The 12,213-nt window shown below is 53.2% G+C and overlaps 1 protein-coding gene across 2 annotated transcripts; it reads right to left on the minus strand.

The window, feature by feature from the left end:
- Positions 1 to 554: 554 nt before the first annotated feature.
- Fam229a (family with sequence similarity 229 member A) lies at positions 555 to 11,602 on the minus strand. 2 transcript variants are annotated; one of them, XM_040288304.2, is made up of 6 exons: positions 11,460 to 11,602; positions 11,232 to 11,378; positions 3,584 to 11,050; positions 3,074 to 3,328; positions 2,656 to 2,740; positions 555 to 759 (listed from the first exon to the last, which is right to left on the minus strand). In XM_040288304.2, the coding sequence occupies exons 1-3, from the start codon at positions 11,600 to 11,602 to the stop codon at positions 10,948 to 10,950; spliced, it is 393 nt and encodes a 130-aa protein (XP_040144238.2). In that variant the 3' UTR covers positions 555 to 759; positions 2,656 to 2,740; positions 3,074 to 3,328; positions 3,584 to 10,947. The 2 variants fall into 2 exon arrangements, with proteins under 2 accessions (XP_040144238.2, XP_040144239.2); XM_040288305.2 differs by lacking the exons at positions 555 to 759; positions 11,232 to 11,378; positions 11,460 to 11,602 and adding an exon at positions 2,035 to 2,427 and having other exon boundaries at positions 3,584 to 8,220.
- Positions 11,603 to 12,213: the final 611 nt, after the last annotated feature.

Raw genomic sequence — 12,213 nt, forward strand, 5'->3', positions numbered from 1 at the left:
CCCCTGCTTCAAGCGGATCATGGTTCCTTGTTTCCTCCTGCATAGTGTTCAATCCCTTGTTCTGGCCTTGGAGTCACTGAAGCTCTGGTCCTGACCGGCCTTAGTTCAGGCAGGGCTCACCTGGCTGCCAGTCCCATGGTTCCCTCAGTGGGACAAACACTTCAATCTACAAATCGCCAGGCCTTCCTCTGCACTGCCCTTCTTCCTGGGCATGCCCACCCAGTGCCTGCCCACCTGTCACGACCGGCTCCAGGGATCTCCCAGAAGTCTTTGCTGACCCATCAGAGGACCCACTGTGCCCCAAACAAACTATGTCACCCACACCTCAGACCTTTTAGTCAGCTAGTGTATATGTCTCTGCCTTTGTGTGGCAGGGGGAGAGTCTGGGAGCAGGAGCTGGTCTGGTTCATCCAATCTACTCTACTGGAGGTGGGATGGACTTAGTGTGAGGCAAAGGAGGATGCCCCCCATTCCTGTGGGTTCAGGACACTCCTGTATGTCCCCAGAAAGAATTCAGGTCATCCTCCCCCCAAAAAAGTGGAAAGTGCCCAAGAGAGACAGAAGGTGTTTTATTGGGGGCATGAAGGACAGGAACTCAGAGACTCCAGAAGGGAGAGGAAAGGTAGATATTCTTCATCCATGGAGAGGGGACAGTGGATCACGCAGTACTGCCAGTCCCAGGCCAGCTTTCTGCTCAACCTGCACAAGTCTGCTTTGGGATCATCATGTGAAAAGCCTGAAGCCTGTGTCCCCAAATCCCTGGAAAACAGGTATCTGTGATGCTACTCTGGAAACCCGAGGGCACAGGAAGTAACGCACAAGTACATTAACTCCCTGAGCCCAAACTGGTCCAGTTGAGAACTAGCTGGCGTCTTTGGACAAGTCACTCAATGGCTGTGAGCCCCAGTCTCCTCGTCTGAGGACAACACTTCACAGCATTGTGATTAGGCTTAAAGAAGAAAATGTATGCAGAGTTTTAGCACAGTACCTGGCAGAGAGGAAATGTGCAATGAACAGTAGTTCTTATTACTATTTTATCAAGCGCTTGGGTGCTGGTCCCAGATCTGCCACTATTTTCCTCTCTGCCCATAAAGTGGAGTGCTGAAGGATTAAATGAGATGATGGATGTGACAGAGGATCCTAAGATGAGTGATTATCTCTGTCTTTTGAAGTTCACTTGCCTGGGGTTGCCAGGTTTTGTCACCCTCATTCTGTCAGGTTTTTACTGTGTTCTCTATCTAGGCAGGACCTGCTGCTACAGGCCTAGCCCATCTCACCCCTCCTTCCATGAGGCCGAATGAGAGGACAAGGCCAAGGTTACCTCAGCAGGGACTGTAGTTAGCCAGGGTAAAGGACTTCCTTACAGGCCACAGGATGATGCCCTGGGAGGCAGCCAGAAATCATGGGACTGATGCCATTGTGGGAAAGATTGTTTTCAGGGAAATGACCAGGCCAGGCTGGGCTGGTTAGGCCAGAGTTGCCCAGTGGAGTGAATCAGCTCAGCAATAACCTCACTTTTAGGGACCCTGGAGGGGCCCTGTCTAAACCTGCCCCAGGGCATCCAAGATCACAGAGGCAACAGACAGGAACAAAGGCTCTGTAACATGAATTCTCCATGATAGTAGACAAGAGGTCAGCAACCAGATATGAGCTGCTTCCTCCACCCAAAATACTCTTCTTAGGGGCTGGAAATGGATCCTCATCCTTCAAGGTTAGTTTAAGATGTACCTCCACAGAGAGGAACTCCTGACCAGCCCAGGCATTCCTTCAACATTTTTGAGTTCCACTATGTGTCAGGCACTATTCTGGACTTGTAAGCAAGACAGAGTCCCCACCCATCTCATATGAAGTAGCAACTGGCCCACTCCTAGTCTCCAACACAGCACACTGTTTATCTCTAACTCTTCTTTATGGCTCACCTCCTTACCAAAGTGTAAGCTCTACGAGGGCAGGGGCCCCAACCATTTATTTCACCAATGTGAACCCAGTGATTAACACATTGTATAAACCAAGCACAAACCACAAAATAGGCCCTTGACAAATAAGCCCTTGTTGAGTAAATAAATGGACACACAGATAAACAATTCTACTTAGAGGTGGGCACTGACTTTAGAGATGCATAGAAATGTGAAGAATGCAGACACACACAAGATGATTGCTTTGACAGCACCCTTCAAGCTGATTCCCAGATCCCCAGTCTTCCTTCCCATTGTTCATTCTGTTTGATCACTAGGCCTTGGGGTGGAGTCACTCTTGCTCTGAGGCTGATTGAGTTGGTAGTCAGAAAACAACCTATCCTGGTCCCCAAAACTTCCTATGATGGGCACAGAACTGGCATTATGTTTGGGACTCTACTTGTTTGAGTGTCTTCTGATGAATAGATATTTCAATGTCACATCTGCCAATCTTTTTAAAAATATGTGATGGCTGCAAAAGGACAAGAAAGGATAACTCTGCAGGGACCCACATCCAGCCGGTGGGAACCCTCCCACGCACCTTGACACCTTCATGTCCTCCAGCCTCAAGGCTAAAGGTGGCTGGGCCCCATATGATGCTTTGCCTTGCTCTTCCCCACATCCAGCTAAGCCCCGCCCACGACCCCATCCTCCACAAGGTCCCGCCCACAGACCGCACCCTTCTGGCCCTGTCCCTCACCAGTTCTCACGGACGCAGGGGAAGTAGGTGTCTCTTCCTCTTGCCCAAGAACTGGTAGTTAATGTTCTGCCAACGGTGTTTCCACCTAGAGGGAGGGAACATAAGACAGGATAGGGGCAATGCGGGTCTTGGCTCTGACCGCCCGGCCCCGCCCCTTCCTGACGCCCCCAGGGCCCGCCCCCTCCCCTGGGCCCCTCCCCTCCCCTTAACCTCGCCCCTCACTTACAGCCCCGCCCTTCTAACAGTCCCGCCCTTCCCTAACAGCCCCGCCCTTCCCTAACAGCCCCGCCCTTCCCCAACAGCCCCGTCCCTCCTAGTTGGTGGTCCATAACTCTGGGGATCCGCCCCTTCCTCAGTCCCCGCCCCCGTTCAGGACTCGCCCCGCCCCTTCTCAGGGCCGGTTCCCGCGGGCGCTCACGTGAGGCGCGGGCGCGCGCCGTAGCAGCTGGGCCAGCGAGCCGACGGCACGTCCGCCAGACCCGTGGCCCCCGGCAGCAGCGTCAGGTTGCGCGCGGGCCAGCGCCAGGCAGCGCCCGGCGGACGATAGCGCTGCGGGCTCAGCCAGTAGTCGCCCAGGCTGCGGCGGGCGGCCGGCTCCGGCAAGGTCGGGCCCCGGCTGCCCCAGAAACACAGATCCTGGTCCAGGCGGTGCGGGGGCGTGGCCCGGGGCCGCCTGCGGGGGAGCCGGACAGTGTCACCCAGGGAGGGCACGACTGACCGGAGGAGGGAGCCAACTCGGATCAGAGGAGACGAGGCGTGGGTCGGGATCACTCCTGGTCGATTTAGAGGGACTGGGAGCGGGGTCAGAGATTCCTCTCCACCAAGATCCCCGGAACCTTTCCGGACTGGGCACCCCCTCCCTCAACCCCCAACCGTGCTGCCAGGCCAGGACTCTATCCCGCCACTGCCCTCCCTTGGTTCCCCTCACCGGGACAGAAGAAAATTCACCACGAAGTGGGCAGTCTCGGTGAATAGCATGGTGTCCAACCCGCTTGCCCCGGTTTTGGCCTTTTTAATACCTGCCTGAGCATGGGGGGCGGGGAGGCTTGAAAGCCCATATTCCCCCAGGGCCGGCTGTTTTTAGCAAGAGGCGTCAGCTGTCAGGTGAGGTTGGGGGCCGAGCTGGAGTGTTCTGCCCTCTCCAGCAGCTTCAACAGAGGGGGCTAGTCATCAGATCTTCAGGTTCCCTAGAGATGTGTCCCCTTAGGCCAAAGACAAAAGCACAGGACAGGCAGAGGGATCCAAAGGCAAGGAAGACCAGCTGTGTGTTGGAGAAACGATTTTCCACCCGCCCCCCACCCCAGGGCCTTCAGCCTCTGTTCCTTAGTGGGATGTTGTGCTCATAGGGAACCCACACCTCAGAGGGCCCAGGTGGTAAGGATCTGCAGAATTCCCAACACATCAGTCTTTAAAGAATAGAAAGGATCCTCACACCTACCCCCCAAAAGTTAAAAACCCTTGAGCTGGGCTCACTTTGGGGGCTGAAGAAGAAATAGGCTCAGAGCTGGGTAGACAAAAACAAAAGTAAACTCTAGCTTCCTTGACTATTCCTGCTCCTATAAAGGGTGAGACAATCTTTCTGTGCCCTTGTCTGGCTTAGAGCATGGGGTTCAGGGCTCAGGGCTTGGAGCCCAGGCTGGGCCCTGCTCCTGACGCCCTGGGGATCCAGAGGAACTCACTGGCCCAGTTCCCTTTCCCACACTGCCAGTTTGGGCTATTTCCCCCCTAGTGACTCACACTGGCTGCCTGGGAGAGTGGGCAGCTGTTTTGAGCCCCCAGAGCCCAACACAGGCCCTGGCTTGCCCCCTCCAATTGTGCAGCCATATTTGGGAAACTAATCTCTTTTCCCTCCTTGGGGAATCTCCCTCCTCCAATCCCTTTCTTTTTCCCCATCTTCAACCTCTCCCTCCCTAATGGCTCCTTCCCATCAGCAAGCAAACAGGTTCTAGTCTTTCCTATCTTTGAAAGAACAGAAAGCCCTCCTTCAACCACACCCTTCTCCAGCCCCCACTTCACAGCCAACATTCTTCAAAGAGTTGTGTGCACAAGTTATTTCCACTTCCTCCTCCCACCCCTGCAATCTGGCTTCCTCCCCCAGCATTGGACAGGACAGCTCTTCAAGGTCACTACTGACCTCCTAGTTGCTTAAATCCAAGGGATGCTTGCAAGTCTTTATCTGACTTGACCTCTTAGCAGTGGCTGACTTCAACACAGTCAAAAATACTCCCTCTTATTGAGATACTGCTGGGCCCTGGTTTTCAGGACACTGTGCACTCTTGATTTTCTCAGGACACTGTGCACTCTTGATTTTCTCACTATCTCACCAGCTGCTGCTCCATGGCAGGTTTCTCATCCTCTGCTCACCACCTAATCACAGTTGTTCCTGGGCCCTCTACAACCTGTGTCTGGAGTCCCATTCCTTCCCACTTGTTCTGCATTCAGCCTGGGTCAGACACTTCTGTTCTTCAGCCCACCCTGTCTCCTGGAGCCCTCCAGTGGATGTCCCGCCTCATAGAAAACCTGTCCCGCATCTGCTTTCCATTCCACATCCCCAGCTTGGCCATTTTCCATTTGTCTGAACCTAAAATCTGAGCCTGGTTCTAGGTTGACTGCTTTGTTTCTTCCTTTTCTTATAGAAGAAGTTATGAAATCTTGTCCTCTCCAGGACATATCTAAAACCCCATTGCTAACCAGGTGCAGTGTTGCATGCTTGTAATCCCAGCTACTCAAGAGGCACAAGGCCAGCTTCGGCAACTTAGCAGGACACTGTCTCAAATTTTATAAAAGGGGCTGCGGATATCTCTTAGAGGCAGAATGCTCCTCGATTCAATTTCCAGTGACACATAAACCCACCCAAAAAGAAAGAAAAAATGAAACAAAACCCCATTGTTTCCATTTTCACTATCCACACCTGGCCCAGTGAAGGTCCCATTACCTTATACCTGGGGACTACAACAGCCCCCCTTTTCCCTGCTGCCATCCTACATCCCCATATGATCTGTCCCCACAGGGCAGTCAGGGTTGCCCTTCCAAACATGAATATGACCATCCCCCTGCATGGTATCTATAATACCATGTTCACAGACATCACTTGCCATTCTCAGTGCCAGGACATTTCCCACCTCCATATCTTTGCCTGGGTAACTGCTTCTCACCCTTCAGTCCAAGTGTCAGTTCCTTATGAGAGCCATTCCCACCATTGGGCCAGTTCAGGTAGCTCCTCACCAGGACCTGGCCTCACCCCTGTGGACTAATCAAGCAGTCATTCACCAGCTGGTCTAAGCTGCAGACTGTGAGCCCTCCCATCATAGACCTGGAAATGTCAAGATGCATAAAACACAGTCCCAGCCCTTCGTGAGTCCATAGGGGCACGAAACTGGGATCACCGACACTGGGACAAGCAGTTACTATGTGAGGAGATGGATGGCTGTGAGGAGCCTTCTCTGAGAAGTAACAATGGATGAACCTGAAGGGAAAGTGGGGTTTTGAGGGAAGCTATTGCAGGAAAAAGGTACATGTGCTTAAAAGTGGGAAGAGATTTTTGTGAGGAGCTGAGGGTGTCCATTGTGGCCTGACAAAAGACATGAAGTCATTGATGAGATTTAAATAGAAATGACATAGCTGGGATTGTGGTTTTTTATTCATTTGTTTTTGTTTTGGGTACAGTGGATTGAACTCACTGCCACATCCCCAACCTTTTTATTTTTTATTTTGAGTCTGGGTCTCATTAAGTTGCTTAGGACCTTGCTTAGTTATTGACGCTGGCTTTGAATTTGTGATCCTCCTGTCTTGGCCTCCAGAGTTGCTGGGATTACAGGTGTGCACCATCATGCCCTTCCTGAGATTGTGGTCTTTATAAACTAATTCTGCACTGGAGGAATAAACAAGGAAGGAAGTAGGGGGATTGGTTGGGGGATGCTGGAGGAATCCAGATGGCTAGAGATGGGGGCCTCCCTCATGATGGTGGTAGTGAAAATGGGGCAGAATGAACTATTGTTGCCTGGGCTGGGGAGTGGGGAAAAGGGAGAGAATGAGAAAGTCTCTGGTCCTTGTACCTCAAAGGTGGGTGGGGAAAGGGCAGTAGGAACTGGGACACCCATCTCCCTGTGTCCATCCAAGGTTCCACCTGGCATGGGGTTGCCCATGGGTGATGTTTGTCACCCATCCTTTTCCCCTATAGAAGCAGATGCAGATGGAAGCTCAAGAGAGAGAAGGCTGGGGCTGGGGATGTGGCTCAAGCAGTAACACGCTCACCTGGCATGCGCGGGGCGCTGGGTTCGATCCTCAGCACCATATAAAAATAAAATAAAGATGTTGTGTCCACTGAAAACTGAAAAATAAATATTTAAAAATTCTTTAGAGAGAGAGAGAGAGAGAGAGAGAGAGAGAGAGAGAGAGAGAGAGAGAGAGAGAGAGAGAGAGAGAGAGAAGGCTGCCTAGTTCATTGGCACACATCTGTAATCCCAGCAGCTTGGGAAGCTGAGGCAGGAGGATTGGGAGTTCAAAGCCAGCCTCAGCAACTTAGCAAGACTCTGTCTCTAAATAAAATATAAAAAGGGCTGGGGATGTGGCTCAGTGATTAAATGTCCCTGGGTTCAATTCTTGGTACCAATGTGGGTGGGGGGAGGAAGAGATGTGGAAGGCTGCTGATAAGACATAGTACAAGACAGCTGGGAGCAGAAAGAGGAAGTTGGGTCAGAACCCGGATATGATGGGGTTTCAGGGAAAGTGGCATCTGGGGTTTCCTGAGAGCCTGGAAACTCCACTGTCTTTGGTTCTAACACAATACCCCAAATCCTGAAATTTTCAAACCTAGCCCAGTCCTTGGGGTCCCTTTAGAAACCACAACCCCTGACAGGTCCCAAGATGATAAACTAATGTCTGCGTGCCCTTCCTGTGGACTAGTCCCCACACCTGATACCTACGTGGCCCCGGGCAATCCTCATCATAAACCTGTGGAGGCTCATTTATCTCCATTGCACCTATGAGACTTCAAGGGGTTAAGGAACTTGCTCAAATTCACACAGCTAGGATGAGGCTGGGAGAGGATTTGAACTGAGGTTTGACTGACATCAGAGTCTGTGCTTTTAACTCTGTGCTATATTAAGCCGGTCGACCCTTGGTTGATTGGCTCAGCATGGGGAGGAGGCTTTGTGGGGGATTTGCTTGTGGTTGGGGTGGCTGCCCCCCTCTCGTATCAAGCGATAGGAAAGGGTAGTGCTGACGTCAATTGTTACCATGACGATACAGCAACCCTTTTCCTGCTGTTTCTATGGTAACCTGGGGGGTCCATCTGTACTTCGCCCCCTCCTTCTAAAAGGGGGTTCCTTAGGGAGGGGCCAGCTAATAAGGTGTCTGAGACAGAAGTCAGGAAAGCAAGTGATTTGAACATATCCCTTCCCCGAGTCCCTCCTCATTGCTCAGACCCAGAGAAAAAGGCTGGGACCCAGAGGTCCTGCACTGGGGTCCAGGAAAAGCTTTACCCCTGAGGGTGAAGAAAGCAGCTCTGCCCTTCCAACCTGGGGAATCTTCTGCAAATGCCCCCCAACCCCACCCCATTCTTAGACTCCATAGCAGAACTGCAGGGAAGTTGGCAAGAGGGTTTTCCCAACCCCCTGCAGGGCTGGCTACCCAGCCTCTGGAGACATTGTCCTTGGCTTTCTGGCTCTCTGTTGCCCCTTGAAGTTGAAGGTTGGAACAGCAGCAGTTGTGGCCTGCTCATGTACTGCCTGGGACTGTACAAGAATGACCTATGGAAGTTTTGCAGCAGGTGTCATTAACCCCATTTTCCAGATTTGGAAATGGAGGCTAAGAGAAGCTTAGAAAGAAGTCTAAGTTCATACAGTCAGTAAGTGGCAGAGGCAGATCTCGAATTCAGGACTAGAGTTTAGGCCAGAGACATTTCCAGTGCAAAAAAGAACAGAACAAGATGGACATGGAGAAGATAAATGAGAGAATGAAGTGGTTGGAGCCTGTTATACTCCCTGTCACCTACAAATCAAAGTTCAAACTCCTCAGCCTGGTATTAGGAGGACTCCTAACTCAGCTTCATTAACCCATCCCTGGATTCCCTGCATGAGGCATGAACTCTCAGCACATAGCATGGCCCAGGTAGGTGTTGGTGAACACTGAACTGAATTTCTTGAACTTGACCCTCTCTCCTTCCTGCCTCTAGGCCTTTGCCCACAATGTTTTCTCCATTCCATTTCTGGAATACCCCTTTCCCCTTGCTCATGGATATATTAGAACTAACTAGCCCATCCCTACCCCCAGATCTGGACCACTGGCAAGGTCAATCAGTGTCTGGAATCTTGACATCCCTCACAAACCAAGCATGTGGAAGGTAGCAGTAGTAAATGTTTTGCTTTTTTTTTTTTTTTTTTTTGGTATTGGGGATTGAACCTGTTAGGTCGGTGGTGGCGACTTGGTGGGGACTTAGTGGCAACTTAGAACAAAGCAGCCCGCACCGGAAAAGAACATCAATCAGATGCCTGTGGACAGATCTCCTGACTAACACCTGTCAATCAACAGGACCCCCTTGGCCAATCCTGGAGTTCAGCCAACTCCCCTGACCAACTCCAAGGGGGCAAGGGACTCTAAGAACACCTTTTCCTGTCCCAAGCCCTTCCCTTCCTGCTGTAAGCCCCATAAAAGTTTCTCCTCAGACCCTTCCCCTGTCCCCTCTGTGGCTCTGATGGAGTTCCACCTGGGAGTGATATCGCAATAAAGCCTCCCCCATCTGATCTGACAGAACCCAGGGGCTCTCTGCTACTGAGTTACATCCCCAGATTTTTATTTATTTATTTTGGTACCAGGGATTGAACCCAGGGGTACTTAACCACTAAGCCATATCCCTAGGCCTTTCTTTTTTCAACTTTTTGAGACAGGGTTTCCATATGTTGCTTAAGGTCTCACTACTGGCCTCAAACTTGTGATCCTCCTGCCTCAGCCTCCAAGTCACTGGGATTACAGGCGCCTGCCACCATGCTTGGCTTAATTTTTCAGACGGTGTCTCACTAGGTTGCTTAGGCTGGCCCTTCAACTTTAAGTCCTTCGCCTCAATCTCCTGAATTGCTGGGATTACAAGCATGTGCCACTACACTTGGCTGTGTTTTTCAAGGAAAAGAGAATTGAGAAGAGGGGTTGAAAGAAGTAAGCAAGGGCTAAGGCTGTAGCAGAGTGCTTGCCTAGCATGTGTGAGGCACTGGGTTTGATCCTTAGCCACATAAAAATAGACATTCTGTCTATATACTACTACAGTTTTTTTTTTTTTTTTTAAGAAGGAAGATGAGAAAACAAAAAGGAAGCATGGAAAGGATTCACCTTTGGGGGATGGCAGTTTGGAAGGGCCTGGGAGAGCATTTTGCATGGAAACCAAGAAGGGTGTCCCCTTCAGGTGAAGTGGGATCTGAAGTGCTCTTGGGAGAGGCTTGGACTTCTAGGGGAGGGCTATTGAGTCAATTGTGCTTAGATCTCTGGGGACAGCAGACTAACCTGATCTTTGGGTTACATTTTTTTCCCCAAATAAAAATACTTGTTCAGCTTTGGGCAGCCTTCGTGTCATGGGCTCCTCCTACGGATGGATTAAAAGGCATTTAGCCTGAGAACACTGAGGAGTGTGCCAGCATCACTCAATTCCTTCACCTGTAAAATAAGGAAGAAATCAGTTTTCCAAACCATCTCTTTCCCAGGCTCTCTGTGATCCCGCCAGTCCTAGGAGAATCTTACTCAAAATGAACTGGGTCAGACCGTAACCCCTCTAATAGAGCCAGAGGTGCCCGTGATCACAAAGTGGCAGACAGCAAAACCTAATTCCATCTTGGGAGAATGACATGAGCCTAGTGTGGCCAGTCTTTTTTCTAAGTTCCGTTTGCCCACCTGTCCCTCCCTGGATTCAGTAGGTCGCCATCGTCCAGTGTAGTAATCTGAATTTCACTGGTGACCCAAGGACAGAGATAGAAAGATGGACGATGACAGGACCCTGGGGAACATGACCAACAAGAAATGGAGGGAGAAGGGTGGCATCGGGCCAGAAAAAAGCGGACGTGGAAGGGCGGACCCCTAGGATCAGATCCGCAGGAGGAGGCAAGCAGCCCATCAGATGGACAGACATACACGGCCAGCCCGGAATGGAAAGAACAGTTTATGCTGTGCTTTATTAAAATGTGCATCATTCTTTTATTTTAAAATGTGCATCATTGTCTCGTGCTCGGCGCGTGCGACCTCAGCGTGGTGGCCCGCGGCTGGCCTCGTCCCGCCCGGCTCCCGCGGAGCCCCCTTGCGCAGGCGCACTCAGGTGGCGCGGGCCCGGGGGCTCCCGCCCATGGCCAGGTAGACGTCGATGGGCACGTGTAGCAGCGTCAGACAGTGGCAGCCGGGGCAGCGTCGAAGCGGCCTGGGGAAAGCGGCGCGAGACCGGGGGCGCTGAGGCCCTGCCTACGCCTTTGGGGCACCCCCGGACTCCAGTGGGGTTGGGGCGTGGATGCAGGGCCCGGGGGATGGGCAATGCGGCGGAGGGCGGAGCCCGGAGGAGGGGCTGCGGGGCGGGGCGGGGCGGGGCGCGGCGCCGGTCTCACCTGACCGGGTTGTGCTCCGTAGCTACCGGCTCCGGGCTGTCCTGGGACTCGGGGGCGGCGGCAAGGCCAGGGGAGTCTCCGGCCTCAATGGGGAATCTCCGACCCTGGGGCGGCTCCTGGGCACTCATGTCCAGGCCCCGGGGCGCTCTGCGCGGGGAGTGGTGGTCAGGCCGCTCTCGAGCCGCCGTGCGCCCCTTGCCCGCTCCCGCCCCCCTGGCCGTTGCTCACCTGCCGGAGGCCGAGACCGAGGCCGGTCCCAGGCTGGAAGCAGCTGCCCGAGCCCTGGCCGCGGGAGGACGCTCCGGTCCAGGGGGAGCCGGGCAGGTGTCTGCGGTGCGCCCGAGGCCGGGCGTCGAGGGGGAGGGCTGCATTGTGACCCGGGTCGTGGCGTGCTGACCTCACAGAGCCTGTTCCTCCCGCCGGAGAACCCCCTGTCGCCCCGGGCCGCCCAGCACTTAGCTCGGGCCCCAGCGGGGAACTATAAGATCATGGTGTTTGGAGAACGGGGTCGCGCAGAACCCCCGGCGGCCCGGTGGGGGCGCAGGCGACGAGGGCTACCTACGGGCAGGCAGCCTCCACGAGGAGGAGCTGGGCATCCCAGGCCCATGCAGACGCCCCGGGCGCCCTCCGAGACCAGGCTGCCACTCACTGACTGGCATGCGGGCAAGGCGGTGGCAGCGACTTAACCGATGTTGGGTTTGGTGGTAGTGGTGGTGAGGGCAGGTAGGGCCATTGCCCATTTTGGCCAAGGGTCACACAGCATTTACATCACAATTGGTCCGTAGTTTAAAAATGTCTGACCCTCTCCCTCTCCACCACCCGCGGCTGTGTCCAGACGGAGAATGTTCTAGCGCTGGGGGCGGCTGTGGATGAAGTCCTTGGGGGGAAAAGGAGCAGGCCAAGGGCGATGGTGGAGTAGAGCTGCCTCGCAGAGGCAGCATGAGCTGAGAGGGTGATAGGAAGGAAGGAGGCGCTAGACAGC

The sequence above is a fragment of the Ictidomys tridecemlineatus genome, chromosome 11 (assembly GCF_052094955.1).
Source record: "Ictidomys tridecemlineatus isolate mIctTri1 chromosome 11, mIctTri1.hap1, whole genome shotgun sequence".
NCBI lineage: Eukaryota > Metazoa > Chordata > Mammalia > Rodentia > Sciuridae > Ictidomys > Ictidomys tridecemlineatus.

Coding starts and splice junctions, on each gene's coding strand:
- Fam229a (XM_040288304.2), bottom strand. CDS start 11,602: ATGCAGCCCTCCCCCTCGACGCCCGGCCTCGGGCGCACCGCAGACACC. Junction 11,379..11,459: donor TCGGTCTCGGCCTCCGGCAG/GTGAGCAACGGC, acceptor CTCCCCGCGCAG/AGCGCCCCGGGGCCTGGACA. Junction 11,051..11,231: donor ACGGAGCACAACCCGGTCAG/GTGAGACCGGCG, acceptor CGCTTTCCCCAG/GCCGCTTCGACGCTGCCCCG.